Raw genomic sequence first — 23637 nt, 5'->3', positions numbered from 1 at the left:
TATTCTAAACCATGGAAATTGCAAGAAGGTAGGGCTGCTTGATCATGAAAAAATCATAATCATGGTTATTTTGAGTAATCACATTGTGTTATCACGATTATTAAAGACAGTTAATCATTGATTTAAAACCATTATGCATTTATTTAACTTTTAACAAGGTTTTTTCTAATAACACCATGACTGTGGACTTTAAACAAAGGCCTAATTGAACTGAAAACAGGGAGAATAGAAATAGGCTAAATAAGTGAAACATATTTTTAATAATTGAATAAAGTAAATATGTCAAAATAAAAATAACCAGTTGTAAATGGTGTTGATAGGGCACGTCTTTTGATAGCATAATGTAAGGGCATGATTTATTTATGTCAAGGAGCAGGGTGGATAGGCAGTTGCATTGAAGTGTTGACAGTTGTGGTGGCAGGAGTCAAGGAGCTTTACCTCCTTTGTTTTTTATTCATTGATTGCTTGGTCATAGACCACTATGATTCGACTTAAAGTGAATAAAGAAATTGGTCGGGATGTTTAGAGGTGCAGATCAGGTCGTATATGCCTTTTTTTTCTCTCTCTGTCTCTCTCTCGCGCGGTCACGTTACTCGCGTGTCCACGCGTGACATATCTTGCACATTATTTTAGTTTGTTGTGAGTCTGAAGTGTTTTCAGACAACACAATTAGTTTTACCTTTATTCTCGTCATCTAGAAGTTTTTCAAAACACCCGGCAATGCGTAACATCTCCCTCGTACTATCTGGACCAGCCGATATAACTGTCAGGTGAGGGAGGGGCCGAGCGGAGCGCATAGCAGAAGGGTTCGCTGCATTTACAAGCCTGCATGCCCCGGCGTGCGGAACAATGATAGTTTAATAACGATTATTTTGTTTTCATGATTGAGGGAAGCCGTAATAGTGTAATCGAAAATGAAATGCAAGTTATTGCCCAGCCCCTCAAGAAGGATGACTTAAATTGGGCTGAATTTGGAGAGGTTTTAAATAGCTATGTTATAGCTATTCTCAATCTTCATAATTTTGGCGCTCCTGATTTTCCTTTGGCGCTGGATAAATCCGCCTTTGCGCGCGCCAAAACTTTCTCTATGCAGGAAAAACCCTGAACAGTCCTGTGTATTACTGTAGATAGGATTATTGGTGTTGTAACTTTGCCTTTTGTGTCTTCATTTACAGATTTTGACATTTTTGTATAGAAATTAATAATTAAACAAAAAATGCCACAACGCAAACATTATTTGCACAATTTATTTACAGATTTTTGCCTACTGCTTAAACACTAAAAGTGGTTGCTATGCCCAAAGCATCACAACCTCTAACTTTGGTGACCATGCCCAAAACACAAGCACCAACCCTACAAACACAATGGCCCTCATTTATCAATCTTGCGTAGACCAGAAAAATGTGTGTAAGTACATTTCCACGCAAATCTCGGCATTTATCAATATGGACGTGAGCGTAGGGTACGCTCAAATCCCACGCCAGCTCTCAGCTCGTGTACGCAAATTTGAAAACAGCTTGGACTCGCAGTGCAGGCTGTGCCGGGTAGCCGATGACTTTGTTGGACAATTATTAGAAGATAATACAAATGCAGTGCAAATAAGACCGAAATAAAGATATTAATCACTTAAAAATGAGCAGCTTATGGTGTGCAACTGAGTAGGAGAGCTGATTCAATAGTGCGCACACCGGCCACTTAGGAGGGCTGCATGGGACTGCGTAAGGGCAGTTGTCTCCGTCTTGGAGCAGCTGGGGGGACACTGAGGCACGGGGGCTGCATTCATTCAAAATGTTATCTTAAGTATTAAATATGTAGTAGACATACACTGCTCTTTATGATACAAAAAAATACACGGCACAACATTCAGCTTAACATTTTATTTAATTGATGCACTTTGTAGATGTTAGTTCCTCTTTTAATGTGTCATTAATGCTAAAGCGAGCAATGTATTTCCACCATTAACCGGCACGTTGTTCCTATCTGCTGGTGGAGCAGGGCGGTGGGCGCTCTCACAGCTGATCGCTGCCGGGTCGGCTTGTGCAGCTGACGGCCGGGCTGACCACTCGTGCCAAGCTCATGCTGTCATACAGTAAAACGCTAAATGTGTTATTTTTAGTTTTTAAAACCCTTTTGAATAGTGCTATCTAAAAGGGCCAATACATTCTAATCATTCAAATCTCTGCAGACGTGTATTAACACAACAAACTGTTTATTTTATGGGGACCATTATCGGACAGTTGGTGCGTCTTTTTCTCCTCCACCACTTATATTATGCCTGCAGCCCCGCACCCCCAGTTGGTTGCATTTCAGAACAGCAACACGCTTTTTTTAGTGGCGATTTTGAGTCAACACCAATGCTGTTGACCGCAGCAGTTATTTCCTTCCTAACTGCTGCCTTCTGTCGTTCTTTGATGCTGCTTGTAGGCTAATGCTCCGAAATGAAACTCTTTTTTTTCTACTTTCGCTGTTATTCTGTCAATTTCTACTTCGGGGAAGTGCCGTATTGCGCATATCCATGTTGTAAAACCTCTGGGCGAGGCCTCTAAACTGAGAAAATATAGGGGCGTGATACACTAGTTTTCATCCGCCGCATTTATCAATAATGGCCTGGCGTACGCTGAGATTGGCGAGATACGCCTGTTTGATAAATCCCACGCGATACCTGGCGTAGGGAGGTATTTGCGCCAGAATCTGCACCAGTTTCCACGCAAGTTTGATAAATGAGGGCCAATAAGTGCATTGCACTGTGTTTGAAATTCTCCAACACACTTCTTTCAAAACACTACACACTGTTTTTTACACAAGACACATGTTCAAAAATTAAATCTCCTACAATCATGGGCAAAACACCTTAACAGCTTGTACCAGCCTTTTAAACTCTGAGCCCTAAGCCATTTTTGAGATGTTTTGGTTTGCCTGGATTTATTCTCTTATTAAGATTGCATTCATCACCCCTATAATGCATAGCTGTCAAGCTATCATTTATTTGGGCCACAACCTGGACTATAAGAATATGTGTGCTGCAGTGATGTCGTTTGAATGTAGGAAATTATCAATTAGACAGTAAAAAAGCTAAAAATATCTCACAATTATTTATTGATATGACACAAAAAGGCACATTGATTAAGCTTGTTGCTTAAAACACTTCTTCTTAGTCTTGGGAGTCAAAAAGTGATGAGAAAATTCTAAAATTAATATAAATTATACATAATAGTAACTATTCATAATCTTTTAAAAAGTCCATAGGCTTTTTCCATGCATTTATGCTAATGACCACATGCTTACAGGCGATTAGCATAAATCCCTAACTAAAATACATACTCAGCAGCGGCGCTCCGCCGCTTCTGAGTGAACGTGCGGGAAACACTGACATGATAGGCTATTTAATGTAGGCCTATTGGTATTTGTGAGATTCAAATAAAAGGCTATTAGCCTAAATCAAAATGTTATTCATTTTGATGTGGCCCAAAACTAAAGTGATTTTCCACATAGGCAATTCATTTGGGGACAGTGTCAGACTTAAATTACATTCTTAAGTGTGGTACTATAGGTGTAGTCCCGTAAATATAGCAAAGTAGCCTATGCATCTATTAGGCTAAATGGTGTAGTGTTTAAATCCGAGTTCAACGTTTAATTGTTTTATAATGTCACGTTGTGCACTGCGAGAACGATCGATAAGATAAATATATCAATTCCATGCTGGCAGCATTATTTTCGGCTCTCTGTTTTCTGCTGTTCTGTGATAATTCAGACTGACAAACTCTTCCTCTTGAGTGATTTCAGCGACACACTTCTTTTTTTCTACTCAGCTGCTCGCAATCAGTCCGTTTGTGTAAAGTTAGCGGCACAAGATCAGTCCATTCTGTGTGGAAGCAGAGTCAAATGACGGGTCAAACGCCCCCTTTCATGGGGACGCGCACAGACTCTGAAGCTAAAACCCTAGTTCAACATAGGAAGTTGATAACCGCCTTCGTGATACCGGGCAGCTCTGAGCGAGGGTATGTGTTATGTTGAACCAGATCAAGAAAAGAGAGCCGGGCTCTGTTGAGTTTGCTTCGTAGTATACCCCTCAGGCTTGTTGTGGAACATACAGTCATATGAAAACGTTTGGGAACCCCTCTCAGCCGGCATTATAATTGACTCTGCTTTCACAAAAAAAATATAAAAGTGGTATGTCTTTAATTTACCAGGAACAGCTAAGTACTGGGATGTTTTCCAAACAAAGATTTTTTGAAAAGCAGTATTTGGTTGTATGAAATAAAATAAAATGTGAAAAACTGGCTGTGCAAAAATATGGGTACCCTTGTGGTTTTGTTGATTTTAATGCCTGTAACAGCATGTAAAACTGATGAATTTAAACACAAAGTTGGTTGGATTATGTTGTTAAGCCTTGAACCTCATAGAAATGTCTGTTTAATCATGAGAAAATGTATTTTAGGTGCCTAAATGCAAGTTGCACTTCTCTTTGACTCTCTGCTGAAGTGAGACAGAATGGGATCATCAAAACAGCTCCCAAAAGATCTGAAAAACAAAGATTGTTCATTGTCATGGTTTAGGGGAAGGCTACAAGAAGCTTTCCCAAAGGTATCAATTGTCAATTTCGACTGTAGGGAACGTTGTCAGGAAATGGAAGGACACAGGCACAGTGGCAGTTAAACCCAGGCATGGCAGACCAAGAAAAAAACAGGAGCGGCATAGGTGGAGGATTGTGAGAATGGTTGCACACAACCCACAGATCACCTCCAAAGACCTGCAAGAACATCTGGCTGCAGATTGTGTATCTGTACATCGTTCAACAATTCAGCGCAATTTGCACCAAAACATCTGCTTTTTATAAAGACCAAATAACTTAATTTTTGTCTCATCAGTCCAAAGCATATTCTTCCAATATGAAGCTGGCTTGTCTAAATGAGCTTTTGCATACTCCATGCAACTGTATCTGTGGCGTGGGCGCAGAAAGGGCTTCCTTCTCATCACATGGCCATACAGATGTTTTGGTGCAAATTGCACTGATTTGTTGAACCATGTACAGATACACAATCTGCAGCCAGATGTTCTTGCAGGTCTTTGGAGGTGATCTTTGGGTTGTGTGCAACCATTCTCACAATCCGCCGCATATGCCGCTCTTGTACTTTTCTTGGTCTGCTAGACCTGGGTTTAACTGCAACTGTGCCTGTGTCCTTCCATTCCCTGACAACGTTCCTTACAGTAGAAATTGACAATTGAAACCTTTGAGAAAGCTTTTTGTAGCCTTCCCCTAAACCATGATAATGAATAATCGTTGTTTTTAAGATCTTTTGGGAGCAGTTTTGATGATCCCATTCTGTCTCACTTCAGCAGAGAGTCAAAGAGAAGTGCAACTTGCATTTAGGCACCTAAAATACATTTTCTCATGATTAAACAGACATTTCTATGAGGTTCAAGGCCTAACAACATAATCCAACCAACTTTGTGTTTAAATTCATCAGTTTTACATGCTGTTACAGGCATTAAAATCAACAAAACCACAAGGGTACCCATATTTTTGCACAGCCAGTTTTTCACATTTTATTTTATTTCATACAACCAAATACTGCTTTTCAAAAAATCTTTGTTTGGAAAACATCCCAGTACTTAGCTGTTCCTGGTAAATTAAAGACATACCACTTTTATATTTTTTTTTGTGAAAGCAGAGACAATTATAATGCCGGCTGAGAGGGGTTCCCGAACTTTTTCATATGATTGTATAACATGAGCAGTGGAGCGGGACTGATAAAGCCCATCTGAAATTTGCATCATTGCAGTCAAACAATGTGGTAGCTTCCCGGTCAGGGCTTTATAGATACAATGTGCGTCACATCTCTCTTTTAAGAGAGGACCACCCAACCTTCCCATATAAAACCCAATGGTGTGTGTCATAAGCATCTCCTGTGTTGAATACACTCACTGACTGACTGCAGTTGTCCTCTTCACTTACTGTAACTCAGTGACTTTATGACAACCTAAATTCACTTCACATACATTGCATGACATGCAAGCTTAAAGAGATCCTAATTTTTTTTAAACAATGAAAGGTTTAAGATGGCTCTGAATTATTCATCAAATCAATTTCTGTAGTTAAAGCTTTGTAATAGTATTTTCAAATATGTGATCTAACTGGGGATAGGGCTGGGCGATATGACGATATCATATCGTGGACGATATGAAAGTGCGCCATTACTACAGTTAACAAACCAACTCTGTGTCACGGTGGCAGAGCAGCTGGTATTAACGGTCAAAAATGTCATCGGGCAAAGGAAACTTGCTTGCTGCTTCAGCGTGCTGTTGCCGTGACGCAGGGTTGGCTTGTTTTAAGCCGCAAACTACATGGGTTAGCTCTCGTGAGCTAGCTGGCTAATAATGACATCTTTAGCCTACTCGGGGCTTCACCCCTGTGCTGTTATTGTTGGAGACAGCCAGCAAGGCTGGTTTTATGTAACTTTAAAACATGTCAAACTTGAAAATATTTTTTGTGTTGAAGCTGGAGTTAAAGTGTTACCAGACATTTGCTCATTAGTTAGTTTTGACAGCTTTTTTAAATGAAGATGAGCAAATACTGCAGGAAAATTCAAGTCTTTCATTATTTTGATATAGGCTACTATCAATTGGAAAATGTAGGCTATTTGGTTGATGCTGTAATTTTTATTTTGCACTGACTGACTAAAGCCAGACTGGTGTGGTATTTTGTATGGAAATTTAAGTTCCAAGCAAAAGATGAAAATAATCTAATGTGATTAAAGTTCAGTATGGTTATTGTAATCCATTGAATTTTAAGGAAAAATACTATATCGTGATATATATCCACATAGTGATATAATATTACCTATATCGTGATATAAGATTTGGTCCATATCGCCCAGCCCTAACTGGGGATAAACATTTTTTGGATGAAATTTACAGAATAAATAGTCTACCTTTTTAATTTTTGCTTTAGCCAGACAATAATCATGTTGAAGGGCACTAGAATACAGGAAATCACATCTAGCCTGAATCTAAACGTGTAGACTTCAGTGGAACTGCGGATTACACAGTTTTTGCGGGTGTGTGTGTCGGGGAAAGTCTGCAAGTCCTCAGGGTTTGTGTCCAAAACAAGCGTTAATCTAGTTCACTGCAGACTTCCACTGAGTCCACTGAGAGGGTAGACTTCTCCGGACTTCATCGTCTTCATCATTTATTTAATCACAATGCATTGCAGTTATGACGAGATGTATTATCAAATAAACTAAAGCAAATACATTAATAAAATTAGGCTATGAGTATTATGTCCTAATGTAAAAGAAAATACAAACAAAGCTATTAGGCTATATCATTATAAATGTACATTGAATAACATAACTATGTATATCTTAATGCATACTTGTAGTCTAATAAACTTCCAAGATTTAGAATTGTATTTGTTAGATTCCAGATCAAACAAATACAATTTGTAATCTGATCAATTCATTTGAGTATTAGATTATATCAACATAAATTAATATATACGTTTATTATAACCATATTACACCAACATTAAAGGAACACTAAAATTTCTCAATCAGTTTTTTATTTGGGACCTTTTGAATTTCCCACGGACCCACTCAAATCACCAACCATCCATCCACCCACCAACCCTACCTCCCTATCTTTCCATTTTCCTCTATCTGCTTTTTTCCTCCCCCAAACATTTTTTAGAAATATGAATCTTTTCATTTACCAGCAGACAGATGACAACACTTTGGATTTGTAGATGCTGTTTCTTGCATCAGAGTCTCCATGTTGAGTTTGTCTTCAACATAAACTCATGTGGTTTTCCTTGTGTTTGACCTTTCCCTGCAGACGTCCAGCAGATGGTGGTGGTTAAAGAAGAGGTTCCCCCTGAGCAGCAGGAGTGGAGCCCCAGTCTGGACCAGGAGGAGCCACCACCAGAGCCCCCACACATTAAAGAGGAACAGGAGGAAGGGTGGAGCAGTCAGGAGGGAGAGCAGCTTCAAGATATCATAAAGTTCCCCTTCACTCCTGTAACTGTGAAGAGTGAAGATTGTGCAGAGACTGAAGACCAGCCTGAAGACTCCTCTAAGTCTGAAGACAGGGGTGATGAGTCTGAGGAGACCAGAGAGCTTCAGTTGGGTTTAAAGAGTGATGTAAAAGGTAATACTGGAGAGAAAAGTAGGGGTGTGCACGTGTACACGTGTACACGTGTAACCGTTTAGTAAATCATAACCGTTTAGGAAAAATCAATAAACGAAAACCGTTTTAAAAAAAAATCTTCAAATTTAAAATTTTCTTTTTTTCAAAGTTTTTAAATATGTTCTGGAGACACACATTTATTGATTTTACATCACTACTAGGCCTAAACTAATTGTGGATGATAAAAGCTAGTCTGCCGAATCGGTCTGTCCCTCGGCGAGTGTGTGAGTGTGTGTATCGGCGCACGCACGCACACACACGGGGAGTCGCCGTGCCGGTGCTCGACTCACAGCCACGGAAGAGTGATGAAAGATAACCTAAAGATTAAAGTTACTCGGTTGACGTGAACTAAGCTCGTAAGTAGCCCGAACTTTATAACACCTGTTCAACCTGCATGAAGGTGGACATGTAGAAAGCGATAGGCTATATTAATCAGGAAATGAATGAAGTGCGATAATGACGGCGCACATGTCAGGCGAACGTGTGTTTGTGTTTGTGCCATGGACTTATTATAAGAGGTTTGTAAACGAGCGTAGTTCATTTCAACTGTGTTTACAGGCGAACGCGTGCGTGTGTGTGTGTGTGTGTGCGTGTGCGTGTGCGTGTGCGTGTGCGTGTGCGTGTGCGTGTGCGTGTGTGTGTGTGTGTGTGTGTGTGTGTGTGTGTGTGTGTGTGTGTGTGTGTGTGTGTGTGTGTGTGTGTGTGTGTGTGTGTGTGTGTGTGTGTGTGTGTGTGTGCCTACAGGACGGCGCGCGCGCGAAGACAATGACGTCACGGTTAACCGTGAACACGAAAAAAATTCCGTTGTGTACACGGTTAGACATTTTTGTAAACGTTCACACCCCCTAAGAGAAAGTACACAGCTGCTCTGAGTGTGAGAAACACTGAAAAAAAACTCAAAAGCTGCGATGTTTGTGAGCAAAGATTCACTTGGTAAGATCAACTCAGAAGACACAAGACACAGTGTGTTGGCCTTCAGTGCTCTCAGCTTCATAATAACCGAACTGAACATATGGAAACAGCAGTTGATGGAGTGTAGGAAAATATTTAGTGTACAGTCTACAAAACTTATATTTACAGTCAAAACAAAACGGCTGGGTAATGTAGCGGTATTAATATAAAGTAATATGCACCTACAGATGCAACATCAGGGGCATATTGCATAAAACTAAGATAAGGGATTAACCTAGGATATTTCGGTTATCCTGGCTTGCGTTAGCCATGATCCGGTTGCATAAAAGCGGAGGGACATAAATTACCAAAGGATAAACTTATTCTGTTGTCTGATTGGCTCAGTCAGCTGTCACTCCGATCTGAAATCAAGGTGTTTAACAGTTATTCCATGATCTTCTGTGTAATGCTTAAATTTCAATAACCTGTTTTAAAATACCACATTAAAGACTACATTGTCATTTAGTTAAATAGTTCTTCTTTTTTATTATTTAACCTGAACCATTTATAATTAACTTAATTATAATTACATTAAGATGAAATTATATAAATTATAATAATTTATGTGATAGTCTGTTCATATTGCAGGCTATATTTAGCAATTGATTATCGATGGCAGATGACGTTGCAAATGTGGGTCAAATAAATTCACTTTGTACTCATAACCATATACAAGTGCATCTGAAACAAAATTAAATATCAATGAAAGTTTCCTTTTTTCTGTAATTTAATTAAAAAAGTGAAACTTAAATATGTTCTAGATTCATTACACATTAAAGCGGCTACGAGTAACATTTAAATATCTTTGAAACAGCCTCATATTTTCTCTGATAATCATAAATGACCTTTAACAGCAAACGAGACCATCAGTGCAAAGAAAGACGTTTTTATATAGTATTTATTACTGCTTTTGGTCTGGTCGCACACCCAGTCCGATTTTCGGTTCGCTCGTGCAGGCTCTATGGTCACATATCCGTATTGGTCGCAGATTTCAGTGTGGAGCAGCAACGTGATTTGAGAAGCCTATCCCTCCAGGTGAGGGAAGGGGAGCGGGAGCCTTGTTTGAGACATTTATTTGTCATCATAATGACTGATAACGGGGCTGAACCATCAAAGGAAAAAAAGAGAATGCAATGAAGAAAAGCTAAAAGGGAGCGTGATATAGGCTACGGGCGGGACGAGGGCGTTGCCAAGCAACGTGTATACAATTTCACGAGAGCGAAACTAGACTGCAGTGTTTACTCCTAAATGAATGAGCGGTTGGTACTAACACAATGTTTGCTTTGCTTCACCATCATCGGATAACCATTATCTGAAATAGTCATTATTTACATCAACAGCACAAACACATTGCCTTATCGTGATCCATACTAACTACCGTCTCTCGTCCATTCGCTTTCTGTGAGGACACGTAATCTTTCAGCTCCGTCAGAGAGAGTAGTTAGGTGACGCTGCTGCATCAACTCATTGCAATCAGTTGTGTGTAGACTGGCATTAGTTCATGCAGTGTCAAAACCACTCTCACGGAGCCGAATAGAGTCCTCACACTTTCAACACACGGACATGCACTATATTGCGCCCTTCTCAGTTCACACTCGCACGCCTGGCACGAGCTAGAAAACAGCTTTGCGACAGCGGGCGTCATAAAAATACTACCGCTTTTGTCCAAAGGGGACGCCAACGTGCCATGTTACTCGTAGTGGCTTTAAGTGAAATTAATCTAGAATCATATTTTTCAGAAGGTCGACATTTCTGATTGGTTGTATGCAATATTCTAATATTTTGAGATACTGGGTTTTTTATTCCATGATCAATCAATAATCTAAAAAGAAGGCCTGACATATTTCACTTTGTGTAATGACTCTATGAAAGTTTAACTTTTTGAATGGACTTTCCATGATATTCTATTTTTTAAATGCACCTGCAGACTGCTCACTGTCAACTATTTTATCATAAAACAATGCAGGGACATCAAGATTAGTTTGCAGAGATGACATCCGCTGTATAAAATTAACTGCCCCCTGAGTTACGGTTTAAACTAGCAAGGCATTGTGGGAAAATGGGCCGTCTTTTACATTTTTACATCAGTAAATCTGTGTTCGATCTCTGGGTCTACTTCTGAAAGCTGTGGGCTGGCACTTAACAGAATGACTTACACCTGGCCTGACAAAGCAGCCCCTTTTCATCCTGGATTGGCGTTTATGCAACTGACTAATCCAAAGTGCCCAGGCTAGACTTTGTCAAGGCTGGCTTTATCAATCATCCTGGATATCTTAATACCAGTTTTATGCAATAGGCCCCAGGGCTGTACAGTGCAACAGTTTCGATCACATTTGCTACTGAAATTGATCACGTGCGATGATGAATACAAGTCCACTCGCACTAGTGCGACAGGATGCTAATGAGGAGAGGCTGTCTAAGTTAGCACGTGTGCAAACAGAACATTTCCTGTGCGCCTTCACATTAAATGCCTGATACTAGCCAAACGTGAGTTGACTTTTATTTTGAAGCTGGTAAGAACAGGAAGTTATTGCTTCACAGCCCTGCAGTCCTCTAGCTTGAAAGGCAACTCCTTCAGCTGCAGAGAGCAGTCAACAGTAGTCTATTTAAACAAAGTTTGAAATTCACAACAACCTATTTAATTTATCCTTATTTGTACCAATATGTATACTTGTTTATTTAATAAGCTATGTTTAATGTTTTAAATTTGGTTTGAATTAACAGAAGGACATTTTCTAAAAAATAATTATATGTATATACAAAAAATAAATAGATATAGATATTATTTTTATGAGGAGAAATAATTCTGAATCAGCAAAAAAATGCAATTGTCAAGTTAGATTCTTTTGTCTAAATTGCAATCAGTGCACCCCTATTAATTTTTCTACAATTATAAGTGCACACACTAGGATATAATATTAATTGAGAATCTCAAATGAGACCAAGATGACATGCTAAAAGGTAATTAGAGCTCAATGTAAGGGTTAACCTCTTAAGCTCTAGCCTATTTTTTAGGTTTCTGCTCGAAAATGACATACCCAAAATGAATAGAGCAGTGTTTCCCCTACCATAATACAGGCGGGGGGCCGCCAGGCCAACAGGACCCCCCGCCAGGCCAACAGCAGCCTGACTTTAATTTTTTATTTATTTTTTATTCCGTAATAGATTCCGTAATAGATAGACCGACAGTGCCGTCTGCGCGGCACTGTCGGTCTATCCCCTGTGTGCGCCTGTCTTTACAACCTCTCGTTTGATTATCCCATCAGCTGATCTGTGTGTCTGCTTGTGTGTGTGTGTGTGTGTGTCTACGCACGGCGCGCGACGCGCGTGTGCATTCGGTGCGCACTTGTTAAACACGGAAGCCAATGAGCAGGAGCATGACTAGCAAGCAAACGTTGAACTAGTGGCGAAAATAAAACCAGCGCCTGCTCTATGGAGATATTAAGGACTCTGTAACAGGGACGTTGAACAGGAAAAAGTGCTGAGCAAAACTTAGAAAGTTAAAATCGCTACGTCGCCTTGGCAACACAACCAATCTGTATCAACAGCAGAGACAGCGCAGAAAAAAACGGCATGCACTCGTTTCAGTAGGTTTACAGAAGTGCCTCACTGCTACTGCCTTTGACATTCTCAGAAAAGCATTCATTTATTTTCAATGGACATATTAATTTACTTATTGTTTTAACTTTTAAGTTATCTTGAAAACAGCAGGCTATTGTAGGCCTTCAAGCTTTATTTATTTGTATTTTCAATGCTACTTTATTTTTATGTTTAAAATTGAGAAATAGGCTCGATGAAATATAATGGTCGGAATAGGGAATTTGCCTTATGTAGTACACATGTTGATAGGCTAATCATGATGTGTAGCCTATGTTAATTCATTTATTTTCAACAAGGCTATTTGCCTTAAACAAAATTAAGAAAATGTTTCAGTAGGCTAGCTTCAAGGTGAGGTGATTCAGATTATTCCAGAAATGAGTACTAGACAGGACCTGTCTATATTAGATCTTAGTGCTTATTGTTTTTTATTGAAATCCATGTGTTTTTCTTCAATAGTTTACATGGCTGGTGTCTCCAAATTATTACAGAAAATTGTTATAGGCAGGACATATGACAGTTGTTTACAGAGCACAGAATTAATCAGATTTCGCCTCTCAAAGTGCACCAGATTGATGCATTTAACTTTAAAAAGGATAAGGTTTTCTTCTGCAGGGGGATGCCCCCAGACCCCCCTAGAAGGTCCATTCTCACCCAGCAGGATCTAAAAATCCTGTGAGAAACACCACATGTACAAACGTACTGAATGTGAAAGCATAACCCTATTTTTAACGGGGCTGTCAAAAGAGGCTCATCCCAAATGGGGTTTGTTTTGGTCAATTTCTTCTAGAAATTTGATACGCACACGGCGCGCATACTCTTTATCAGCTCTTACCACCGGGCCTAAAAAAAATTCTAGGGGAAACACTGTAGAGTATATCTCTGCATCTACAAGGTCTATTTGAATAATTGTGGTGTCATTATGAAGGGAACACTTGTGAAATGTGTTCAGATGTGAAAGTATCAGTATTTATGTCACTGGCTCAGAGTAAATTAAGTTTGCATACAAGCATAAATGACTGATTTCATTTCCGCCTAAAGAAAATCACACTTTTTCAATGAATATCTCTTTGAAATGATGCTGATGGGGCTAAAACTCTACATCTAAGCATAGCACAAGGTGTTACCATTATCCCTGCAAAGTTTGATCCTCATAAAGTGAAGCAGAGCAGAATTACAGAGGTTTTAGTACAGACTAGTCAGGCGGACTCTCCAAAATGGTCATTTGGCACACTTTGGCACTAGCTGTGCCATTTGAAGTTTTTGATGTACTGAACTATATTTTTCACTTTTATGTCATTATCTGTGATCATCACATACATTTTCAAGAGTTTTTTATTTTTTTTTTATTTATTTATTTTTTTTTTTCATAACCAACCTAAACTATATACAATTTTCAAAGAACCATAAAAAGCAACTGAAGTTTGCATCAAAATGAAACATATTTATTTATCAACAATTATAAACAAACTGTAAAAAAATAAATCACACAAAACTATTTACACTGACTGTGAAGTCCAAATAAAAACAATATATCAACAATAAGTCCAAACTAAAAACAGAGTCTCCTTTTCCTCTCTACTTGTTGTCGTGCCAGAGCTGGAAACAGTTCTTTTTTGCAGTGAGACAGTGGTACCTGACATTTCCTGCAATACATGGATGTCTTCACCCTCGGGATCCCAGTATTGAGGCACCACTTGCAATGCTTGCAAATTTGCGAGTCATAGTAGATGGGCATGCGTGGGGGTAATGCAAGCGGTGGAGTAGCTGCTGAGCCTTCAGCAAACACCAACTTCCTAGCTGCATCTGAGAAGGCAATGGCTCTGTCTGGGAAGATGAAGCTGCTCATCATCACTGCAACACCAATTGTGGAAGGAAACAAATATTATTTAGTGGCCTTATTTTGAAAGTGTAATACATTCACAGTATATTCACAAAAGCTATCACAATAGATGTGTGATATTAACAATCTTGGAAGTAAAACACACACACAATACATGCATTCACAAAAGCAATAGACATGTGATAATAATAATCTTGGAAGTAAACATAACATAAAAAACACACTCCCTCCCTCCCTCCCTCCCTCCCTCCCTCCCTGCCTGTCTCTCTCTCTCTCTCTCTCTCACACTCACACACACAACCACACACACACACACACACACACACACACAGGCCGGCACACACACCTTTCTACCTTTTTGTGCCGACGTCTCTGTCGTCTGAGCTGGAGTCCCGTGCAGAAAGTTCATCAGCATTGTCAGCAGTTATCATTTCGATCAACTTATCCATACTGCACTTGGTTCGGCGATGTTCTGCCATTTTTGATAATAAATGACCAAAAAACAACGACAAACTCTCTCAGAACTGCTCACTATCCGTCTCACACCGTGCGCTCTGCGCACTATGCGTAAAGATGGCTACTGCTGGATGTAGGCTAAGAAGGTTACGCAGACGAATAACTCAGCCAGTGATTGGTCGTTTTGGATGATTGACACCTTGTTTTAACCGTAAGAGCCAATAGATTTTAGGGGAGGTATCGAAATGTGTGCCAGACACATGATTGGCTAGCAGTAAGGAAGCAAAATGGTACCCGCGGGAAACTTTCTCTGATGCATGCTGAACCAACGAGACTCATTGAAAGTAAAAAATACGTCAGATTCACTTGGAAATGGTTGGAAACGAAAGGGGACATGTTGGATTTACTATAACAGGAGTTTTTTGCTCTGAAGTACAACTTTTCATCAAAATATCACAAAGGTAAGAGTGAATTTATGTTGGTCTCTGTAAGTAAGTGATTGTTTACCTTTGTATTCTTTGGCCGCTAATTCACTGAGTTTTTCATGGTCTTAGCTTTCATTAGAGATGATATTAGTGTGTATACAATGAAGTATCGGAGCGGTAGCAATGGAAATGTGGAGAGAGGGTTGACTTTCTGACGCTATTCGGATTTTGACATTTGATCATTAATATGCTTGGTGTTTGAGTTGTGTTTGGTGTGTGTAAAATGACTTATATGTGCTTGTAGCTGAGTTTCTCATGTTTAATTTGATGTGCAGTATGACTATTTCTACATTGTTATGGAAGTGGTGTATGCCTTTTGCTGCGAGAGTGATCACAAAGTCCCCTATTTAGGGGACCCTAGAGTTTAAGAGGTTAAGGTTATGCAAGTTTTCGATCATACTTTGTGTGCTACCAAATTTATTTTTGTGCTACTGATTTTCTTTGTTTAGGTGCTAGCACCATTGCTACCACCTAAAAAAATAAGCGTACAGCCCTGAACATAAATGGCCCAATTTCCTAAAGAAAACAATACATTAACGAGGCAGGGTCTTTACACACAGCAATGCAATACGACAGATTGAGGGGAAACGGGAGGTACAGAAATTTAAGAGGGTACAGACAAGGCGATGTGCAGGTAATTTCTACTGAAAACCTGAATGACAATGAATACAAAAATAACTAAGATAGAACTTACGAATACAAAGTTTAAATGAAAGTGCATTTATTTAATTTTCTTATTGAAGGTTCTGGCAATAGTCACATTAATTACTGAATATATATATATATACAGGTCCTTCTCATATAATTAGCATATTGTGATAAAGTTGATTATTTTCCATAATGTAATGATAATAATTGAATTTTCATATATTTTAGATTCATTGCACACCAACTGAAATATTTCAGGTCTTTTGTTGTTTTAATACTGATGATTTTGGCATACAGCTCATGAAAACCCCAAATTCCTATCTCAAAAAATTAGCATATCATGAAAAGGTACTCTAAACAAGCTCTTAACCTAATCATCTGAATCAACTAATTAACTCTAAACACCTGCAAAAGATTCCTGAGGCTTTTAAAAACTCCCAGCCTGGTTCATTACTCAAAACCGCAATCATGGGTAAGACTGCCGACCTGACTGCTGTCCAGAAGGCCATCATTGACACCCTCAAGCAAGAGGGTAAGACACAGAAAGAAATTTCTGAGCGAATAGGCCGTTCCCAGAGTGCTATATCAAGGCACCTCAGTGGGAAGTCTGTGGGAAGGAAAAAGTGTGGCAGAAAACGCTGCACAACCAGAAGAGGTGACCGGACCCTGAGGAGGATTGTGGAGAAGGGCCGATTCCAGACCTTGGGGGACCTGCGGAAGCAGTGGACTGAGTCTGGAGTAGAAACATCCAGAGCCACCGTGCACAGGCGTGTGCAGGAAATGGGCTACAGGTTCTGCATTCCCCAGGTCATGCCACTTTTGAACCAGAAACAGAGGCAGAAGCGCCTGACCTGGGCTACAGAGAAGCAGCACTGGACTGTTGCTCAGTGGTCCAAAGTACTTTTTTCGGATGAAAGCAAATGTTGCATGTCATTCGGAAATCAAGGTGCCAGAGTCTGGAGGAAGACTGGGGAGAAGGAAATGCCAAAATGCCTGAAGTCCAGTGTCAAGTACCCACAGTCAGTGATGGTCTGGGGTGCCATGTCAGCTGCTGGTGTTGGTCCACAGTGTTTTATCAAAGGCAGGGTCAATGCAGCTAGCTATCAGGAGATTTTGGAGCACTTCATGCTTCCATCTGCTGAAAAGCTTTATGGAGATGAAGACCTGGCACCTGCTCACAGTGCCAAAACCACTGGTAAATGGTTTACTGACCATGGTATTACTGTGCTCAATTGGCCTGCCAACTCTCCTGACCTGAACCCCATAGAGAATCTGTGGGATATTGTGAAGAGGAAGTTGAGAGACACCAGACCCAACACTGTGGATGAGCTTAAGGCCGCTATCGAAGCATCCTGGGCCTCCATAACACCTCAGCAGCCACAGGCTGATTGCCTCCATGCCACGCCGCATTGAAGCAGTCATTTCTGCGAAAGGATTCCCGACCAAGTATTGAGTGCATAACTGAACATAATTATTTGAAGGTTGACTTTTTTGTATTAAAAACACTTTTCTTTTATTGGTCGGATGAAATATGCTAATTTTTTGAGATAGGGATTTTTGGTTTTTCTTTGCTTTTTTGCCAAAATCATCAATATTAAAACAATAAAAGGCTTGAACTACTTCAGTTGTGTGTAATGAATCTAAAATATATGAAAGTCTAATGTTTATCAGTACATTACAGAAAATATTTAACTTTATCACAATATGCTAATTATATGAGAAGGACCTGTGTATATATATATATATATATATATATATTAGGGCTGTCAAACGATTAAAAATTTTAATCAGATTAATCACAGGATTCTGTGGATTAATCACGATTAATTTTACCATTCGAAATATGCCCGAAAAATTCGAATTTTCTCTGTATATTGTTGTATGAACGGAAAGATAAATGACAGAAGGTGGATATGTACTAGTGGTGGGCCGTTATCGGCGTTAACGTGCTGCGTTAACGCAAAACTCTTATCGGCGATAAAAAAAATATCGCCGTTAATCTCTTATTCCACCTCCTGTTCGGCTCAGGGGAGATGGTTCCCTCCAGGGCCGATGGCTGTTCGCCGTCGGGGTGAACCCCCTTCCGTGTGTCCTCTGGTCGGGTAATAATAGCCGGGGGCCGTTGTTGACACTTGAGGAGCCTTTATTGCAGGAGCGAAGCTTCTCTCACACACCCGCCGCTCTTTCTCTCCATCACTTTCCCACGACACACACCACCTGGCTGCAGGATCGCTAATGTAACACAGCGCCAAACCCCCTTCACAAATCTGTCTATTCAATGTTTACTTATGAATGTATCCATGTACGTAACTCTGACATGTACATAACTTAATTTATTGTTAATAATATGGTCTGTTTATAAATTCGGCATATGATTAAAGCATCTAAACGCCCGTAATCATGTTAAACGTTTACTGTTTTTAAGTTATTAATGCCACTCGCTCCCGCAGATACACAGCAGAGGGAGGTCTTATATTCAGCCATTGCTAAAGGGAGTGCTGTATTATGGAACGGCCGCTGTGGTACGAAATTCCAGTCTCAACAATGTTTCCTACACGAAATTATAACTCTAGCGTCTACAGCCCGTTGTTTTCATGTAGTGTAACTTGTGTAATGTGTTACATTATTCAGCTGTTGCCGTGATGTCGGCTGACGCTGATGCTAATGATAACTAGCTCTCCGTCGCACAATAGACTGTAGGTTGGTGTTGCAGCCAGCTGTTAGGTGAAGCGCTGTCCCACAGGTAAAAGCCATGGACCTATAAAGCCTGTCCAATATTCACTCTAGTCCAGCTTCTTGAAAAGTTTATAAGGACTTTATTATTTATGTAAAAATTATATTTAATGTTTCACTTGAAGCACAAAAGTAATGGCTTTATTTTCTGTTATAGCCTATAGCCTACCCAACAAATTAGTTTTTTCGTTTTTTTTAAGCACAAAAAACAGTGCAATGTTGTGATTTTTAGCCTTATATCTGATTAAATTGTTAGAATATTATTTGTTCGCAATAATTAGACACTCGTTCTGATGACGAAATGAAAGCCACCTGGCTTGAGAAACACGTTCTCAAAGACTTACTTTGAGTCATTATTTAGGGAGCACACACATATTATGAATGAATTCAAATGAGCCATTTTAATCTAGATTAATCTAGATTAATTCCAAAATTAATCTAGATTAATCTAGATTAAAAAAATTAATCTATGCCCACCTCTAATATGTACATTTAAAATTAGTAGGCTATGTTTATTAAAGGCATCATAGGAGATTATCTGCAATATGCACTTTTTAATATGTTGTGAAAAGTGCTTTTTACACCCCAACAGCAATAAATAACTTATGGGCAATGAAAAAGAAACGAAAAACCCCCAAATTCTGTACCTTCTCTAAACCTATAAAATGCTGACCAAATGGAGACGATGGACCCTTATCTAAAGAACCAATCACAATCCTGCGCGTTCTCTCCCCTCTGTGTACGAGCCTGAGCGCGTTCACGGAGGGCAGAGAAAGCGGTGTTGCCATAGTAATCATGGATAGTAGTGCATGACAGTGGGCTAGACCTAGTTGAGGTAGCCTGCACAATGGAAGAGAAACCTAGACAGAAGTTACCACTGCCACCGTTATTTGCACCTGCTCACCATTTACAAAAGGCAAAGAAAAGAAAGAAAGACATCAAGAAAAGAGCAGTTACAGTACATACAGCTCGAGGTGGACAAACGGGAGTCAACATTGGAATCACTCACAAACAGTCAGTTATGGCGACAGCTGAGGATGCCGAATGGCTTGGAAAGTGACGCAATGGTTGCCGTCTTTCTCTGGTTGGACAGGTAAGCCTTTGTTTTGTTTCCTGTAAAATGTGTGTTATGGCGAAGTCTAGCCAAGGAAGCTATTTATGTTGCGTTAGCCATATTAGCCCGATGCTAACGTTAGCTCCCCAGTCGTTCTAGGCTAGTAGGCACATTACAAGCTGCATTAGCTAACGTTGCCAATAATGTTCCTTTCTAACTATATTATTAGTCTAATGTTATGTCGTCGTCAGCGTCTGAACATGTGTCATTTTAGTTTTGGCTTTTTCAAAATGTGCTAATGCAGTGTATGTTTTTTTTAATTATTGTTTTATAGTTATGACAACAAGGCTAATTCCTCAACACTTTAAACACCGATCGATGAGACCACCTCCTCCTCCACCTTTGTCAAGTATTTATCCAGAGTCTCTCGGTGAGTAAAGCTTGATATAGAAGTGAATGTGTGCTATGCTACAATACTGTTCTCTATGATGGGCAATACATAGGCCTAGACAATGTGTTAAATGATATAGGTATCAAATATATGCGCAGACAGTGGGTATAGACAATGTCTATACTATGTCTAAAATGAATGCATCACTAAACTTACAATACTTCTTCTTATGCCAGGTATGGAAAAGTGTACAATAAAAAGTCTAGGAAGTGGAGCCTGTACACACTGAAGGAAGAGAAGGACTACCGCTACATCATAGACCTCCAGGGTGAAATTCTCCAGGAGAATTTGTCTGGGTTTGGGGGCTTCTGTTGGGTGTCCCTGCACCAACCAACCAGGAGCTGCTGCAGACTCAACTAAGCAAAGGACTAGGTTAGTATGCTTAAATTATTGTATGAGCATACATGTTTTACTTTGCTATGTAACACAGCATATGACAATCCATTTAACTCTGGTCTAAGGAATGCCAAAGTGTAAAGATTTGTGTCCGGGTTCCACCAACCATCATAATATTATAATAACCATCTGTAATTATAATATTACAGATCCAGAAGTGCTGGTCAACCTATTATCTGAAGAACAACAATAATAATAATAATAATGGATTGGATTTTTATCGCTTCTCTATGCAATCAAAGTGCTAGGATAAACCACATGTCATGAAGGCTTTTCTCTGCAGCTCTTTGTAAAACCCCTAATACTGTTATTCATTGTGTGTGTCTTCTGATGTTCTCTCCTAAGGACAGTCACTGCCACAGCTGATGCAGCCGTGTGCAGAACCAGACCAGACCTGTCTGCGAAAACTGGACCCCTTGCCAAAGTTTATGACCATGTTTATATTGAATTAAAAAAATATATTGTCACACAACATTGGTTGTAATTATTTTGTGCAACATTTACAGAGACGATAAATGTTATGTCTTGATATCCGTAATAACAACATTTTAAAGTAATTTTAAATTTTTTATTCAAACATAATATCAAAACAAAAGGACTAAGTATCTTCAGTTCCTCCTGGGAATAAATAGAAATATAAAACTATGTACATTGAAATAAATAACTTATAAGTACAGATACAATTAAACTATTTGTTTATTGCAACCTGTTGGGTATAAATCCTTTGAATTGTCCATGTGGATCTGGGAAGCGGCCTCTTATTTTCTACACTCAGCAACTAGGTATGACCACAGCACTTGCGCTCCACATCTGTTGGCACTTCTCTGCAGCTGTGGCAGACGCACCTGGTGGGTTTATCTGTCTTTTGATGGCCCGATGGAGGAGGATCTGCTGATGCCAATGTTAGCCGGTCCAACATGAGGCTGGGGTCGCATGTCAAGCAGAGCTGGAGCAGATGATGCAACATTTGTACATTTAGTCTTTGAATTCTTGCCTGTAAAGTAATACATGATTATTAGTTGTATTTATTGAATACAGTTTTGTATTGTCCTCTAATAGGTAGGCTATTGTGTGTTCATGGTACATGGCATCTCAGTATACAACGTTGCTGGTAAGGTTTATGTCTCAGATACAGTCAGCTCATATGCAATCCTTAGAGTTTTGCAAAAAAACTCACCTTGTGAGCTCTGACAAGCCAAACAATGAATGATAAATAAAGTGTCACGTAGCCTACTACACAAAACATGTGGGTAAACTGTGATAGAAATAACATGTATTGCTGATTTATTTTTATTTGTATTACATTTCTGATAGCAGTCCATCTATGCATATGTGCTAGCTTGACTGCTGTGAGTACTACTACTAACAGTAGGCCTTATCATGTTTGTTTTAAACATTTAGCATTGCAATATTAGGTGTGTTCTTACCGGTGAATGAAAGATTGCGCTCGTGCACGGCTGTGTACAGAGGGTTGGGGGGAGGAAGTCCTGGGGGGTGGGGGAGTGGTTAAACGGAACTCCGAGGAGAAGCTAATTTCAAATCATGCTAGCTCTCTCAGATTGTATAGTATAGCTTTAATTGAAAATCCAAATTATGGTTTTAATACGGAAAATAAATTTAAACCAAACCATAATTCAATTGGTCTGTCTCTTTACTATGTATTTGGGCAAATATAGGATAGGTTATAGAATGCCATTTATTTGGTGAACCTATAGGTTGTGCATTCTTAAATACAACTTGATTACAGTCTGCGGTGTGTGTGTCTGTGCGTGCGTGCGTTTGTAGAGGCGACCACGTCCTAGGGGACTGTTCATGTGTACCAGGAAGCCGACGTTATGTTGATGTCTGATCACACACACCTCTGAAAACTGCAGACGTTTGTGTCCTCGCGGGCTCTGAACAGAGTGGACAATGATGATGACAGTTGATTTTATATACTATCTATGCCCCCGACACAGATGTGACTGTTAGCAGTTCAAAACTTTAAAACACGGCACAGGCTAACGTGCTGCTATGTTTGGCTGCGCGCAGCTACTGATCCTGGGTCAGCCACAACGTTAGATGACTGTAGTACAGAGCCGGTGGAATGTACGGGGCGGATCATTCTGCGCATGCGTTAAAAAAATGTACGCCGTTAATTCCAGAAATGAATCACCCTGCGTTAACGCGTTAATTTTGACAGCCCTAATATATATATATATATATATATATATATATATATATATATATATATATATATATATATATATATATATATATATATATATATATATATATATATATATATACTGAACCATATTTGACAGTTGTTTGCTTGCTTTAACAAAACACAAAAACAGCAGGGGACAAGACATCAAAATCAAGATACAAAACAAAATAAATAATGTGAGAAACATAACAAAAAACAAACAAACACATACACCACCAAATGGACATGTACATTCACATAGAACAACAACATCCAAGACAGGCTGCCATATGTCAATAAATCCCTCTGCATTTTCATGAAGGGTGTATGTACATTTTTCAAGAGGGAGTACTCTCAATACATCCTCTGAAATCCAGAATTTGAGAATAGTCTTTCTTGCTATGTATAGCAGTTTTCCAACCAGTTTGGTATTGTTCCTTGCATTGTCCACTTTAAATGCCAGAATACACTCAAGGGGTGACAGCACCAGGTTATATCCAAGCAAAGCAACAATCTCATCCATTACATTCACCCAAAATGTTTGTATCTTTGTACATGTCCAAAACATTTGAATATACACTCAACAAACATATAAACGCAACACTTTTGTTTTTGCTCCCATTTTTCATGAGATGGACTTAAAGAGGACCT

General features: G+C 39.4%; 1 protein-coding gene across 1 annotated transcript in view; it reads left to right on the top strand.

Moving 5' to 3' along the window:
• Window positions 1–23637, top strand: part of LOC307270126 (uncharacterized protein) — a 102254-nt gene that overhangs the window by 43716 nt on the left and 34901 nt on the right. Inside the window, exon 2 of the mRNA XM_080053292.1 lies at window positions 7834–8145. Coding sequence (XP_079909418.1) covers window positions 7845–8145 — 301 coding nt within the window. The 5' untranslated portion in view covers window positions 7834–7844. The remainder of the gene's footprint in view (window positions 1–7833; window positions 8146–23637) is intronic.

This window comes from Ammodytes marinus (genome assembly GCF_949987685.1).
Source record: "Ammodytes marinus genome assembly, chromosome: 24".
Lineage (NCBI taxonomy): Eukaryota > Metazoa > Chordata > Actinopteri > Uranoscopiformes > Ammodytidae > Ammodytes > Ammodytes marinus.
This window is presented reverse-complemented; position numbering and strand designations above follow the sequence as displayed.